General features: G+C 37.4%; 2 protein-coding genes across 2 annotated transcripts; one reads left to right on the plus strand and one right to left on the minus strand.

Annotated features, from left to right (window-relative positions):
* The first annotated feature begins 3,153 nt into the window (after nt 1–3,153).
* Nucleotides 3,154–12,731, plus strand: LOC106165617 (small ribosomal subunit protein eS7). Its single transcript, XM_086999415.1, has 7 exons — nt 3,154–3,231; nt 3,630–3,704; nt 4,162–4,233; nt 6,980–7,120; nt 7,353–7,417; nt 7,726–7,876; nt 12,584–12,731. Exons 1-7 carry the CDS (start codon nt 3,229–3,231, stop codon nt 12,659–12,661), a joined length of 585 nt encoding a protein of 194 aa, XP_086855541.1. The 5' UTR covers nt 3,154–3,228; the 3' UTR covers nt 12,662–12,731.
* Nucleotides 12,732–13,062: 331 nt separating this feature from the next.
* On the minus strand, nt 13,063–16,700 carry LOC106165616 (peroxisomal membrane protein PEX13). Its single transcript, XM_013543872.2, has 4 exons — nt 16,567–16,700; nt 15,017–15,768; nt 14,613–14,735; nt 13,063–14,447 (listed from the first exon to the last, which is right to left on the minus strand). Exons 1-4 carry the CDS (start codon nt 16,638–16,640, stop codon nt 14,125–14,127), a joined length of 1,272 nt encoding a protein of 423 aa, XP_013399326.1. The 5' UTR covers nt 16,641–16,700; the 3' UTR covers nt 13,063–14,124.
* Between the last annotated feature and the right edge of the window lie 18 nt (nt 16,701–16,718).

Genomic DNA, 16,718 nt, shown 5'->3' on the forward strand with positions numbered 1-16,718 from the left:
TCCCTCCCTCCTTCTCTCTCTCAGAGAGAGAGAGAGAGAGAGAGAGTTGGTCTGCTGGAGAGGGCGGACTAGGCAGGTAACCACATCTTATGATTTCCGACCGGTTATGTCAGCATAGTGCTTTGGTCATTCATTAGATGGGGATAAGTTACCGGTGATGGGAAGGCCTAACTGCCGTTCCCAGTCTATTATCCGCCCAGATTTACCCGTTACCGTATAATTAGCCAACAAATACCGAGCAATCAGAGCTGTAGTTACCCGTGAAAACCATACCTATACGATAACAGAAAACATGACTTGCGTCAAGATGTAAGTGATTTATGAAAAGAGAAAGTTCGTTCAGTGATATCGCAAAGGTAAATACAGAGGTAAATAAAAAAACCTGAATTACACGTTAAAGAAACACAAAACTGTATTATAATCAGGATATAATTTTTTACTTTTTCTATTCTTTTAAATTTAGTCTTTCATACATAAAAGGGAATTCATTGAGTTGTTATAGCAAAAGACAATATGCTTAAAAAGACGAAGAAAAAGTGAAGAAGAAGCTGTTTTTCAAGGGTCAAATCCCGAGAAACAAAATAGGCCTATGTTTAAATGGGTTGGAATTTGTTTGTTATTAATTTCCGGGGACATATTTATTTGGTGAAGTGCTGTTTGATAACCATTGAATTGCTGCATGAGAGACCTGTCATAATTCAAGTGCCACCATAAACATCGTTGTTTAGCTAAAATATCTAACACAATAGTGCCTGTTTGTGTACGAGAAGACTCCCTTTGATGCATTCTATTTTAAATCGGTGTAAAGAAAATCACGTCATTAATTTTGTTTTATTCCTTAAGCTTCTATGCAACAAGTGCAATTATCAAATTTGCATCACTAAATAGTTTTTAAAACTCATATAGCCTATAATCTACAGTTTAACAACATTTGAAATGCGAATATAATACCATAACAGTTAAATCAGAGGCGGATTTAGGCCGTCTTCTGGGTCTTCCGGAAGACGGTCAGATTTTCAAGTTTACATTGATGGGTATCCAATTTTTCCTGTTGGAAGACGGTCAAAATTGGAGGATGAATCAACAAAGATAATTTGGAAGACTGTCAGTAAATAGCTCTGGATCCGCCCCTGTAAATTGTGATTGCTTGGGCACAGATTAGTCCTATCTTAATTTACATATTAGAATTAGGTCTACATTGATTGATTTGTCAGCTATCTGTAGGCATGTGAGTGATATTCCTTACATTGTAGATTGACCATTTTAAATAATTTTCATTGGTGTTCAGTCCTGTCCAGTTTTGAAGAAACTCATAGCGGGGACAGTCAAATATACAGCCTCAACTTCAAGTTATATATGATGTAAAACTAAAAAGTCATGTTATTAGAAACGCTTTCCATTCCCCACTCGAGGACAAAAAGAGTCCGTGAAGTAGTTTGCTTTTCAGACTCCCTGTCGAAAAAAAAAGCAGTTTCGTCACAGCTTGACCCACCTAGAACAATAAACGGTTTAAAATGACACCACGTAAGAATAAAGTCTTTTGCGCAAAGTGATCGGGTAAGTATTGGAACCGCGAAATAATATCGCACGCAATCGACACCTCACGATCCAGTTCATAGGTCATTTTTCTTTTCCCTTCAGGATGCAAATACACGTCTGAGTGGCACACGTCTTCAATTGGTTCAAGTATCAATGTGAGCCTTCAAGCAAACACCGATGAACCGATAAATATATATGCGTTCCAAATTTAAACGACCCTGTTATAATCATTTGTGTAATTGTCCCAGAGTTAGGACTTGGGTACTCCGTAAGAAATCAGTTATTGTTCGAAGATCGACTTTTCACCTCTTGTCTTAATTCTAGTGCCTTCAAGGCGGCAAAGACAGTTGTGAGAGTGGGAGGGTGTTTGCATGACATAATGAGATCAGGCCAGTCGGGATTATTGCCCACCATTATGATATCGAATCCTTGGACACAAACGATGTGCACTTCTGTAGGGTGACTGGACAACTGTGTGTTCTAGATTTATGTCAGTCTAATTAAAACATAGGTCTATGAAGGGGGAGGGGTAGAGGGGGCGCGACCGCTAAAGTTTCATTTTCCTACATCACCCCGGCTATCACCTCACCCCTTCAACTCGACCTTTTCCCGTAACTTACAGCGCCTGTGTTTGTATATCTTTAATTTGATACAGCAGCCGATATCCGACACGTGGAATATTTGTTTTTGTCTGTTAAACAGACAAATTGGAAACCTAAAGCATGCCACTGTTTACTGCTTTGGGATTACACAATTTTCTTAGGATTTGTAAATTTGTACTTGCATTTGTGTTTTTATTGTGGCACGTATTGCAAGTTGCATTTTCTTTGACGATAAAGGGGTCGAATTGTGAGGGGGGGGGGGGTCACTGCATTTCTTAGATTCCACAATGGTTCCAGTCCGTTCAAAATCATTGAACTTCTGTCGGTTCTGTAATCGCGTTCTGTAATCGCATCGTGTGATGCGTGATCTCATATTTTTAAACCAACACACCCCGCTTAATTTATTTACACACAGCTTCTTTGTGTAAAGACTTATGTCCGACACCTTGCGCAAAACTGGTTTTCTTTAGACAGAACTAAACCCAGTGGCCCTTCGGTTTCTGAAAAATTGAAATTAGAATTTTGATTGGTGAAACAAGTTCTAAACCGTACCAAAGGGCACCGTTTTACCCTCAAAAACATAAAAAAAAAAAAAAAAAAAAGATTTCGAGGTCTTTGAGCAGGCCCCGAACCCCACGCCAAGGGGCGATGGTCGGCTGGGCATCCGAGGCTGTCGTTCAGAACCCCCCCTCAAATAATCCTGGATCTCCCCCTGTAAAGCAATCACTGTCCTTTACTTTTATTCAAGTTTTCATCTTATGAAAATATGTGTTAATCTAATGAATCAGACTGATCAAGTGTCGATTAATTTATTCGGTCTTTGATAAGATTAAAGTTGGATTTACATTTTTATAATCTGCACGTAGTGACTACAGACTAGAATTAATTGGCTAGTTTTGATTGTGACTTGGTGTGGTTTTCATGGTGCGAAAATACATAATAAAGGTGAGGAAAGTAAAGCGACTTAACTGTTTGACGCCTATCATGGTCAACGGTAAGCAACCAGTCGCAACAATCGCAATGATTAGTCTCGCATTTTAACGAAATTTTACGAGATGTCGGCCTCTTCCGTCGCCGCCATTGCTGTATGGTGTGTAATGATTAAATCTGTATTAGATAATCTTTATTTTCTCGGCTGGTAGACAAAGTTAGGTCAAGATTCGTACTTGAATGTTTAATCACACATGTATATTCAATTCTATGTACCATAAGATGAAAGATGGGTTGTAACAATGGAGATTGAAGACGATTGTGCAGACTTAAAATGAAACCAACACATCAATACACATAATAGTATTTCTCTCGTAATTCACACAAGGCTTAGATGAATCCAAAGCTTCAATTTGTGACAACTCCCCGTTGAACAATAAACCAACGCAAGTAAACGATAATGCCCATTGGGTGGCTGGTTTTAAGCAGCATGTTACAAGTCCGTAAAGTGAATGCTTGTGCACCCCATGTTTAAAGACATGTTTATGCTTATTGCAGATGTATTCGGCGAGCGCCAAAATCGTGAAGCCACAAGGCGAAAAGCCTGATGAGTTTGAATCTTCAATCTCACAGGTAAGTAAAGTCTCACGACTCTGAATGAAATTATATATTCGCCTTACTCCTTCTACATAGTAGTAAAATGTCAGTACATACATGCAACGTTGCCATCGACTGTCGTGTTGAGAGGGGCAAAGATTTATCTTCTTATTTCAACTCTCTTATTAACAACTGCAAAACATGTGAATCCTTCCGTTTTAAGTAAGTGCATCAATTATGTGACAAATCCAGTGACATTCAACATCTATTCACATCATTACTTCCCTGTAACATTACTCCTCTGGATCATTACTCCCTAACAGTGTACATGTTACATATTTATATGGGGAATGATGGAATCTTTACTGTTGGATGCTTACTCCCCAACAGTAAAGATTCCACCATTCCCCCTGGTAAATATATGTCATATATTTACAACAAATAGAAACCAAAGAGTGCTTAAGTAGGTGATGTGATGTTTGGTCTTTTTTAGGCTCTGTTGGAGTTGGAGATGAACAGTGACCTGAAGGCACAGCTGAGGGAGTTGTACATCTCTGGGGCCAAGGTATTGTCACTGACCTTCTGTGAAGTTAGATAGCTCCATTTGATTTATTTATTTATTTATTTATTTATTTTTGCCTACATAATAACTTTGAAAATAACTATAAAATTGATTTAAAGGACAATGTTCATGTAAAAATCCATTTCTCGAATTTTGAAGATACAGCACTCAATCTATACACTAGAGGTATGTTTTAATCGATCCCCGCCATTTAAAAATTATAAAAACAATCTATTAGTAGAAAAAAAAGCGTTTTAGTAAACCTCACCTCAATATGCAAAAATGAAGCAACAGATCTGGGTCACGTGGTACTGTGACGACAATCACGATAAAGGTCTATGAGACTCTGAGCTGCATGTTGCATACAGCCGGAGAAGTTAAGGAAAGTTGTGTAGAACGGAGTTGAGGAATTTTCGTTATGCCTCGGTGTGTTGCCGTGGGATTCAGCAAAATTGCAGCTCTCGTTGACAATTTTTCTTTGTCTGTGACAGTCTTCCGTGACTTACTTACTAACTTCGGTGACAATAGTTGCGATGCTCTAGATCATGGTCACCTCAGGTGGTTTAGATCATATCAAGAGCTGGTAGTCTTTCAGATTAACTGTCATCAATTGGCAAACTTACTGATTGCTGATGCATTTTAAATGCATTGTAGTTGACCAAAAGCTCGTTTACAACAAACCTGTTAATTATGCACCGCTGCAATTCCCAAGCCAGGTAATAACAGGTATGAAACTCGTCTTGGTGGGCTTTCATATTTTTCAATATATCTCATTTATTTCATGGGGTTATTTTATTGGTATTTGTAAATGACGTTAAATATCAATACTTAAACAATTAAGTTCAAACACGGTCGCGAACATTAATAAAAGAAATTGCTCTCAGGGTATCTTGAAGCTTCCGTGGAAGAAAACGTGTTGAGGAAAAACAGGAAAAAGAGCGTTATATTAAAGAAAAAATGGGAACTGCTATAATAAAATGGTTCGTTATCCTAATTCGTTTATGCTTTGAGGATTTGTTTCTGAAGATTATTTCATCTGAAATATTAAATAATTTAAAAGATTGATCATTTTATAACTTGAAACGCAAATTCTGCGTCAGTACGCAATTTTTTTTTTTGCAAATTTGTAAGCTTATAACACCGTGCTATTATAAAGATCTACTCAAGAAAAAAATTTGCTTGGGTAAAATTGAGTATGGAATGAACTGGAGACACTTGGCTTGTCATTAAGTTTACACGAAAATATGTCAGGTAACTTTATACTGTCTTTGAAAGAGTAAAGATTGAAAGATAATTTTAGACAATTGACGGGGGAAATACCTACAAAGAGTAATGGGCTATTTCGCCAACATCTTGTTGAAAATTTTACACTGCAATTCTATTCAAATAAGCTAAGGAACTAATTGCCAAATTAATACTCTCATCACGTAACAGGGGGGTAACCAGACCTGCAAAAATTGTACGCACATATTTAAAAAGATTACAAGCACATACAGCAAAATGTAGACTTACGCAAAACATGAAGGACAGCGTACCGTAATCACAGCAAATGTACCTCATATAGTAGCTTAATTTCCATTAATAATAAAATCATCATTTAAGTCAAAAATATTCTTGCGTTTTAATAACTATTTTAATTTACCCAGAACGGTATATTTATTTTAAAGGCGGTTAACTGAAATATAGTTTTATGATTTGTTTGTGAAAATTGCCCATGTCACCCTGTTAGTTTGGAGGTCTAAGCTGGATCAAGTCCGTGTTAAAATTCCTATGAAGTTGTGCAGGAAAAATTCTTCCTTTCTTTCTCTAGCTCCTCGATAAACCTGGTGTTCAGATTTTATCTAGTACCCCCAGGTCTACGGGAGCTGCGCTTTGTAACTAACGCACAGGTAGATTTTTACCTGAGATAACTGGAGTAAAGCTTAGATAGAGAGTGCGTTCGATACAAGCAAGACAAATTGAATGCCATTTAACCCTCTAATTAAGAGGTAAAGGAAGTTCCAGTTAGATGGATGATTAAGATAGGACTTGTCAAGGTAACGGGCATTGTTTACCTCAGTTTAATAAAAGTATGCAAGACGGAGTGTCAGCGGTTTAATAAAATAAATTGAATTTCACAAATAACATGGACCTCATATGCAATAATCAACATTTCCCTTAACTCATTCAAATGCAGTGTTTTATACAACTTGGGATAACCATAATGAAATGCTTGTTAAAGAAATGACTAGACGGGAAATGGTTTTACACAGCTTCACGAGGATTTAGACCCCTCGGGTAAGAGATTTGAATGAGTATAAACTTTTATCAGAAGCCAGATAGAGAAGTCATCTTACAGGTAGACAATGCAGCTCAGTTTGACCGCTAAGCACGCTCTGTTCTCCAGTGGCTCGATTGTCGTCATTGGACCACGTGACCACGTAGCTCATTAACTCCCAGGCCGAGCAAATAGGACGTTTTTTAAAGCCAAAAATTTACAAAATGAGCTTTTAATTTGTGTATTTGGATTAAGATATCGTTAGTTGGGCATGTTTTCTGAAGAATATGTTCCGTTCAGGCCATTCTGACGGCATGAAGCAAACCCTTTAAGTAAGTTTTATTATATCACCTTGCACCTTCTTCTGGGGTGCACCCTGCAGGTATATTTGATCTTACTTGATTTTATGTATAGTTCCAATCTAATCAGCAATATAAAATTTCAACATGCCAGCTGATATATTACTTTTTTTTTTTTTTTACACAACCTTAGGAAATTGATGTCCAGGGCAAGAAGGCGATCATCATCTTTGTACCAGTACCTCAGTTGAGGGCATACCAGAAGATTCAGACTAGATTAGTCAGAGAACTGGAGAAGAAGTTCAGTGGAAAACATGTGGTTTTCATTGCACAGGTAGATTGGATTCATATTTTACTTTGCTCTAATCAGTGCCTGTAGTAAAAAAGTGCAATATATATAAATATATATCAGCAGTAGATCTGATGTTGTGTAAATAATAGTGTTTGCAGATATTTTTACTTTCATTTGAAATTGCAAAACTGGTTTTGTTTCCAGGAGGGCCATGTTATCTTGGTGTTGAATTTGAAGAAGTTTTATACTGAATATTTGTGATTAATTTTTCTAGAGACGTATTCTGCCAAAACCAACCAGGAAAACCAGGACCAAGAACAAGCAGAAGAGGCCAAGAAGGTAGTTTACTTATGCGGTTCAATAACTACATAAGTGTCCAATTATCTGCAGTGTTAAGTGTATATCTACTAAATAATAGTATAATTTTTCTTTTTATGCTTATATGAGGTTTATAGGGATCGGGTAAAATTTTGCATTGCTCCACTTGGGTTCATACATGGACTGCTGTTCTTTAATTAAAACATGCTAATACTTAGTGCAGAAAAAAATTAAATTGAGGAGGAAAAACTGTTTTTACATGTAAGATATAAAAGTCTTCAAAATGTACATTATGATATATTTTAAAAAGTGAATATTTTAATTTGCAGCCGGACTCTGACAGCAGTCCATGATTCAATCCTGGATGACCTGTGTTACCCTGCAGAAATTGTTGGCAAGAGAATCCGTGTAAAATTGGATGGCTCCAGGCTTATCAAGGTTCATCTGGATAAAAACCAACAGACAAATATTGAACATAAGGTTAGACTTATTGTTAATTGTACCACCAGCGTTAGCGCTGGCGGTACACATGGTTTCGGTCTCGTCCGGATCGTTCCGCCGGCTCCGCCGGCTCCGTCGGCTCCGCCGGCTCTGCCGGACGGCTACCGTTACCGCTTCTCCTCCTAGACGGTAAGGCCCCCCATACCCATCTCATGGATTTAGGTCACCTATAATCTCAACTCGTTCCACGTAAAATTTGGGCTTTGTCGGTATTGGGGTCTGGGTGTGGCACTCATTGCAATGCACCCTTGTCCAAAAATGGCAAAATTAAATGCTAATTATCTACCCTACGGAAGGAGTTACGGGAAAAATTTCTACAGACGGCTTTCCAAAAGTCATATGTGTAGATTTCAAATATACCCTCGGATTTGACCTTTGACCTTTACTTCAAGGTCAAATGGGCCAAAATTTTCAAAAAAATGAAATTTTTTACGAAAAAAAAATTTTTTGCCCTGTTATTCAGACACCACACAGACTTAACCAATAATATTATTGGAAAGTGTTACCCTTCAGGTCATCTTTCATCTCCGTGAATTTGGGGTCAATCGGTGCATTTTCACAGGAGTAGCGGCCATAAGATACCGAAACTGAAAACTGTCTCTAATTCGGGAACCGTTAATGCTAGAGACCCATTCTTTTTTGCATTTTGTAGAGCATGTAAAGCCCAACACTGGAGGTGGTCTCGGTTTTTTTGTATTCCATACGGTTTTCGAGTTACGCTGTATCAAAAAGTACATATTGGTGGTGAAAGGAAAATGTACGGAAGCCCACTGGTGCCATATGTAGAAAAAAAAATTATCTCGAAATTTCGAGATACTATTTTGAAATTTGAACAAAAAAATTTACCACCAGCGTTAGCGCTGGCGGTACACATGGTTTCGGTCCCGTCCGGTCCGTTCCGCCGGCTCCGCCGCCATGTTACCGTTACCGCTTCTCCTCCTAGACGGTAAGGGCCCCCGTACCCATCTCATGGATTTAGGTCACCTATAATCTCAACTCGTTCCACGTAAAATTTGGGCTTTGTCGGTATTGGGGTCTGGGTGTGGCACTCATTGCAATGCACCCTTGTCTAAAAATGGCAAAATTAAATGCTAATTATCTACCCTACAGAAGGAGTTACGGGAAAAATTTCTATAGACGGCTTTCCAAAAGTCATATGTGTAGATTTCAAATATACCCTCGGATTTGACCTTTGACCTTTACTTCAAGGTCAAATGGGTCAAAATTTTCAAAAAAATGAAATTTTTTACGAAAAAAAATTTTTTTGCCCTGTTATTCAGACGCCACACAGACTTAACCAATAATATTATTGGAAAGTGTTACCCTTCAGGTCATCTTTCATCTCCGTGAATTTGGGGTCAATCGGTGCATTTTCACAGGAGTAGCGGCCATAAGATACCGAAACTGAAAACTGTCTCTAATTCGGGAACCGTTAATGCTAGAGACCCATTCTTTTTTGCATTTTGTAGAGCATGTAAAGCCCAACACTGGAGGTGGTCTCGGTTTTTGTAGAAAAAAAAATTATCTCGAAATTTCGAGATACTATTTTGAAATTTGAACAAAAAAAATTTTTATCTCGAAATTTCGAGATAGCATTTTGAAATTTGAACAAAAAAAAAATTATCTCGAAATTTCGAGATAGCATTTTGATATTTGAGCAAAAAAATTTATCTCGAAATTTCGAGATAGTATTTTGAAATTTGAACAAAAAAAATGCTATCTCGAAATTTCGAGATAATTTTTTTTTTCAACATATGGCACCAGTCGGCTTCCGTAAAAATGTGCAGTACGGTAATGGATAATAAATTTTGAACTCCGGAAAAATAAAACATAATGCTTGGCAAAGCAGACAACTTGTGGTCAAAAATGACATTATTTTATCAAATTTAAACTTCTGCAACTTCAGAGAACCTCCCATTTCAAGAACTTTGACCAAAATGACCTTTTCTTTATTTTAATTAATTTTTTCTGTAGGAAATTTATGGCACATTATGGTAACTCCAAAATTATAACATTTAGTCCCTTATATCTCCAAAACTGGCAGAGATAGGTCCATAGTTACTATTGAAGTTGAATAGGAAGTCATATACTGGCAATCTTACTGTGACCTTGACATTGACCTTTGACCTACTTTTCACCATGAACTGAACTTTGCAAATTTTGCTTCCCTTTTATCTCCAAAACTGGCAGAGATAGGTCCATAGTTACTATTGAAGTTGAATAGGAAGTCATATACTGGCAATCTTACTGTGACCTTGAAATTGACCTTTGACCTACTTATCACCATGAACTGAACTTTGCAAATTTTGCTTCCCTTTTATCTCCAAAACTGGCAGAGATAGGTCCATAGTTACTATTGAACTTGAATAGGAAGTCATATACTGGCAATTTTACTGTGACCTTGAAATTGACCTTTGACCTACTTTTCACCTTGAACTGAACTTTGCAAAATTTGCTTCCCTTTTATCTCCAAAACTGGCAGAGATAGGTCCATAGTTACTATTGAACTTGCATAGGAAGTCATATACTGGCAATTTTACTGTGACCTTGAAATTGACCTTTGACCTTCTTTTCACCATGAACTGAACTTTGCAAATTTTGCTTCCCTTTTATCTCCAAAACTGGCAGAGATAGGTCCATAGTTACTATTGAAGTTGAATAGGAAGTCATATACTGGCAATCTAAATGTGACCTTGAAATTGACCTTTGACCTACTTTTCACCATGAACTGAACTTTGCAAATTTTGCTTCCCTTTTATCTCCAAAACTGGCAGAGATAGGTCCATAGTTACTATTGAAGTTGAATAGGAAGTCATATACTGGCAATCTTACTGTGACCTTGAAATTGACCTTTGACCTACTTATCACCATGAACTGAACTTTGCAAATTTTGCTTCCCTTTTATCTCCAAAACTGGCAGAGATAGGTCCATAGTTACTATTGAACTTGAATAGGAAGTCATATACTGGCAATTTTACTGTGACCTTGAAATTGACCTTTGACCTACTTTTCACCTTGAACTGAACTTTGCAAAATTTGCTTCCCTTTTATCTCCAAAACTGGCAGAGATAGGTCCATAGTTACTATTGAACTTGCATAGGAAGTCATATACTGGCAATTTTACTGTGACCTTGAAATTGACCTTTGACCTTCTTTTCACCATGAACTGAACTTTGCAAATTTTGCTTCCCTTTTATCTCCAAAACTGGCAGAGATAGGTCCATAGTTACTATTGAAGTTGAATAGGAAGTCATATACTGGCAATCTAAATGTGACCTTGAAATTGACCTTTGACCTACTTTTCACCATGAACTGAACTTTGCAAATTTTGCTTCCCTTTTATCTCCAAAACTGGCAGAGATAGGTCCATAGTTACTATTGAAGTTGAATAGGAAGTCATATACTGGCAATCTTACTGTGACCTTGAAATTGACCTTTGACCTACTTATCACCATGAACTGAACTTTGCAAATTTTGCTTCCCTTTTATCTCCAAAACTGGCAGAGATAGGTCCATAGTTACTATTGAACTTGAATAGGAAGTCATATACTGGCAATTTTACTGTGACCTTGAAATTGACCTTTGACCTACTTTTCACCTTGAACTGAACTTTGCAAAATTTGCTTCCCTTTTATCTCCAAAACTGGCAGAGATAGGTCCATAGTTACTATTGAACTTGCATAGGAAGTCATATACTGGCAATTTTACTGTGACCTTGAAATTGACCTTTGACCTTCTTTTCACCATGAACTGAACTTTGCAAATTTTGCTTCCCTTTTATCTCCAAAACTGGCAGAGATAGGTCCATAGTTACTATTGAAGTTGAATAGGAAGTCATATACTGGCAATCTAAATGTGACCTTGAAATTGACCTTTGACCTACTTTTCACCATGAACTGAACTTTGCAAATTTTGCTTCCCTTTTATCTCCAAAACTGGCAGAGATAGGTCCATAGTTACTATTGAAGTTGAATAGGAAGTCATATACTGGCAATCTTACTGTGACCTTGAAATTGACCTTTGACCTACTTTTCACCATGAACTGAACTTTGCAAATTTTGCTTCCCTTTTATCTCCAAAACTGGCAGAGATAGGTCCATAGTTACTATTGAAGTTGGATAGGAAGTCATATACTGGCAATTTACTGTGACCTTGAAATTGACCTTTGACCTACCTTACAATGAACTTAACTTTGATTGCACCATTTTTAGTTATATATATTTTTTGCATATTTTGAAAATTCTTGTTGATTGCATTTTTACAGCTTGTCAAGCACAAGACTGGTGGCTGCACCCCTTATTTTGTGTATGTGGGGGTCTATACGAATGCGCTTGCTCCAGCTGGTGGTACAATATTCGGAGGCGGTATCGCCTCTCTGATCCTCTAGTTTTTTTCATCTTTGCAGTGTATATAGATGCAGCATACTGTTCAACGAGAAACTGGACTTTGTGACAATTTTTTGACTAAGTTTTGAAACATTTTATGTCAGTTTTTTTTTACAAAGGCTGACATGCTGGAATGTAATTTTGGGGGGATTTTTAAAATTCTTATTTAGTGTATTTATAGTGGAAGTATTAATAAGTAGATGCTCAATTTAATGCGAAATAAAATCTGTTGGTAAATGTTTGTGTCCATTAGAATACGATTGTGGATATCCAAGTTTGAGGAATTTTTTTTTCTTTTCAGATGGAAACTTTTACAGCAGTCTACAAGAAACTGACTGGAAAGGATGTTACCTTTGAATTTCCAGAATACGTACTGTAAATGAGATAGAAAAAAAATGGAAGTTGAAAAAAAAAGTGTAAAATAAAGACTTATCATTGAAGAAGAAAAATGCCTTTGTATCAGTGTCTGATGTGCAAATTGTATTCTAGCATTGGTCCTTATGCTCCGAGTGGGCATGTTTACTCAAAGTTTTGTAGGAACAACCAACAAATTTTAGTACTCAAACCAAAAAAAGGACCTGTTGAACGTGCACCCTTACTACTTCAGTAACATTTAGTTTTCCAGTCTGTTTGAAATTGTGTATTGCATCAAACCTACTAAACAAAGATTGTCAAAATTAAGTGTCAATGGATGAACAAAGCTCTAGAAGTGATGGAATGGGGTTGGTTTACATGGATTGTGATGAGGTCACAAGATAATTTTAGACACTAAAATCTTGGTATATTTTCTTTCTGCTTATTATTGAACCATTCTTTTCAGTAAATTACACTGGGTTGTAATTTGGGGTATATTAACTCTGTTCCTCTACTCCAGTTGGTATTGCAAGATATAACAGAACTTGCCAAAATAATGTATACAAAGGAATGAAAATAGCTTTAAAATTAAGTAATAGTTCAAAATGGCACGCAATCACATGAGATGGTTCCAACAGTTAACTAGGTATTTTCTTTGATGTAATGTGGTGTCCCACAAACGCTGATTTTATAAAGCCCATAATATGATTGAATAGCTTAAGTGCTAATGGCACACATGCTGAAAACTTGAAAAATGGCCAGGCATTTGGATAGATGTTACAAAAACTGCCATATCAAAAGATTTTGCCCAACAAAATGTCAATTCAAAATGACAGTATTTGAATCAAGTGAACTTTCTGGTCCATGAAAATTTTACTGGTCAGGGGAATCCCGACTGGTAAAACCAAGTGTGTTTGATCAGTAACATCATTATTGAGAAAATGAAATCTAACACTGGATCTTGCGTTGAAACATCACAACATTTCCACCTCACTGCAAAGTCTTCTTCAGTACCGTAATTTTCTCATTATCTCAGTATAACATAAATGGATAATTCAAAATATTCATTTTCATTGACAAGAAAAGCTTGGTATTGCAAAAGAGACAATGATGAGGTGACATCTTTGTTTCAAAGAGGATGCAAAAAGTAAAATGTACAAAGAAAAAGACAGGAAAGTTGGATACTTCAAAAGAAGTATGTAAGCAAGCTGTTTAATCAAGAAAATGACATAGCATTGGTGCCAAAGCACTGAGCAACATGGATTATATGATTACCAATTTAATCATTTTTGTGAAAATTTTAAGTGGAAATGGATTCCCGAAAGCTTGTATGCGTAATTTGTATAGTTGAATACAAATGGAAATTTTGTAAGTATGAACTGTAAAAAAAATTCCTTCTGATTCTGACTTTGGCAACTATTATTTCTACCATTGGCTAATGCATGTGGTCAGACAACCATATAAATAGATTCTGCCATAGGACCAATGTTATGAGCTGTCTGCTCGACTAGGCAATTCTGAACTGTTATCTTCCAAAATGTCTGCAGCAATTTTATCCTCATCTTTAGTCTGGGTGGGAAAAGCACTAGCAAACTGTTGTTGTTCCTGTTCCAAGTCATTCTGTGGAAACTCATCGTTTAATAGTCTTTCCTCATCTACAACGGAACTAACAGGTTGTGCTGGTTGTTGCTGGCGAGCATTCTTTCTTCCAATTCTTTTTCTAGGGTTTTTGATATAATTGACAGGTATGAAACCTTCACTCTTTCCATCAACACTTGCTAAAAGCCAACCTCGCATCCTGGGCTGGAGTTCTGTTAACAAAAGAAATAATATTCATAGATGAAAATGTAAACTATTACGTGAGAAAAATTACCTTGTCCTTTCCGATACTATCTAATAAACTGCTAGAAATAGCTCAATAAACAAAAGTTCTTTTTCAATCTCTTTTCAATTTTTGAATTATTGAAAAAAATTACCCTTGGGAGCAATGTTAATCCTCTGACCAGCACGGAAAGATAGCTCGTCTTCACTCCTTCCTTGAAAACTGTACTCAGCCTCCGCCTCAAAGTGATCATCCTCACCACTAGCCCATTCTTGACCTAGAATTAAATAACATATGACAAACCTCACATAAGTAAAAACTGAAATGGATGTATCAAAAGTGATTTTGAAAATTGTCACTATTATCCAACAGCACATCTGCTAGGAGTACACTAAGTGATGCCACATACACATGTATCCAAAAAAAATTCTACAAATTACTCTGGTCATTTTCACTTGCAAAAAAATTTGATACGTCTGTTTTCAGCAAAACATTTCAAATGTAATAAGTATAAATCATTCACAAAGTCTAAGCATTAAAATTACCAAACAACTTTACCCTCATTCTTTTTAACTGATGAGAGCAGTCTCCAGATAAGCCATGGTCCTCCAAAAATCACAGCAAAAAACAACAAGATTGGCCAGCTAGACTTCTGTTTGTCATCCTGTGGTAATGAAGCGCCTGCTCTGTTCACTTCAGTCCAAGCATCCTCAGAGCTAACATTTTGTGAAAATCCAAGAAGGCTCCTCAGTTTCCTCCATAGCCATAAAAAGGGTCTGATAAAGGCAACAGAAGCAAATATCTGAGCAAAGTGGCTTTTCATTCGTGTAAAATGATCTGCAACACCTATCACAGCTCGGAATGAATTGTACACTGCGCAAAACGTGGAGTCCAGCATCATGGCTACTGAACCAAAAGCACTGACAATGTTCTCTATAGACTGGAAAGCTGGTCTTGAACTTTCCTCAGCCATCCTGGCAAATGTTGATTGCTCTGCACCATAGCCGGTGCCAAATCTTCCATAACCTCCACTCAGTCCACCATAGCCACCGTATAACCCCGTGGAGCCATAGGGACTATATAGTCCTCCATAACTACTGCCATAGCCACCATACCCTCCGTATCCCATGCCATAGCCCATACCACTGCCACCGTAGCCCAGTGCTCCATAACGTGGTGTTAACCCAGTATTCTGTGATCTAGGAGGAGGGGCAGGGGGTGTTCTTGGTGTAGCTGTGTCTCCCAATGCTGATGTTGATCTTGAACTTGAAAGTGTCCCCCTGTTTGGCGTGGGTCTGGGAACATCATCCCTGAAAAATAAAAGATAAAATCAATTATAAAATGGTGCTATTTTTTATTTTATTTTATTTTTGTAACTGGTACGTAATCATCACGTTTATCATGTCTTGGTAAATCTAATAAATTTCAAGATTTACTTAAAGTGACCACGTGCTTTCAATCTGACTTCTCACACTGTTGGCAGTACATTGCCACTGTCACCACATCCAACCCATGATAAACAATTTTAAAGTGGGCGGATGTTCCAAAGTCCCCCCCCCCCCCCCCCCCCCTTCGCTCCTCGCAAACAAATTTTCAATGGCAACAATGAAAATTAATAGCTGAAGCTAGTTGACTGGAGTTGCAGTGGATAGCCAGCAGTCCTTTATGACAGTGCCCCAAGTCTCAAACCTTACTTTGGTAAACTGTCACCTTGAACCAGGTTGTTAACACTGTACATAGTGCTAGTAGTAGTAGTAGTAGTAGTATTGTATGTGTCATTCTGAACCAAAACAAACGTCATGGGTGGGTGTCCCATGAATCTCTCAGTATTAGATTCTGTGCTACAGTTCATCACATTTACATGTACCTGCCGGTCTCTGTAGTTTACTAGGCAGCATGAAGACATAACTCTTCGTGCTATTTACTCGCGAGTGGCTGCTGTTTGGTCAACAACAGTTGAACTCGAAAGTTGAAACCACCCCCGAAACCACGTTCGACCGTTTGTGGATCAATGACAGAAATTACCTATCCACATCAAATATACATTTTCAGAACTATCCACATTCGTACAAGAAACTCTTGGACAATTATTAGACCCTTTCACAAACCTTGAATTTACTGGAGTGGGTTTGGTGGAAGTAAGTCCATGTCCTCGCTCCCAAGGCTTTTGCGGTGCCGACATGATTCGTGTTCAAAAGCATTTGTTTGACGTCAAGTACAAAGGTTAATGTATTGAAACGAGAAGGGAACTACAGTTTTA

Source organism: Lingula anatina, chromosome 1 (genome assembly GCF_051362555.1).
Source record: "Lingula anatina isolate TDL-2025a chromosome 1, LinAna3.0, whole genome shotgun sequence".
Taxonomy (NCBI): Eukaryota; Metazoa; Brachiopoda; class Lingulata; order Lingulida; family Lingulidae; genus Lingula; species Lingula anatina.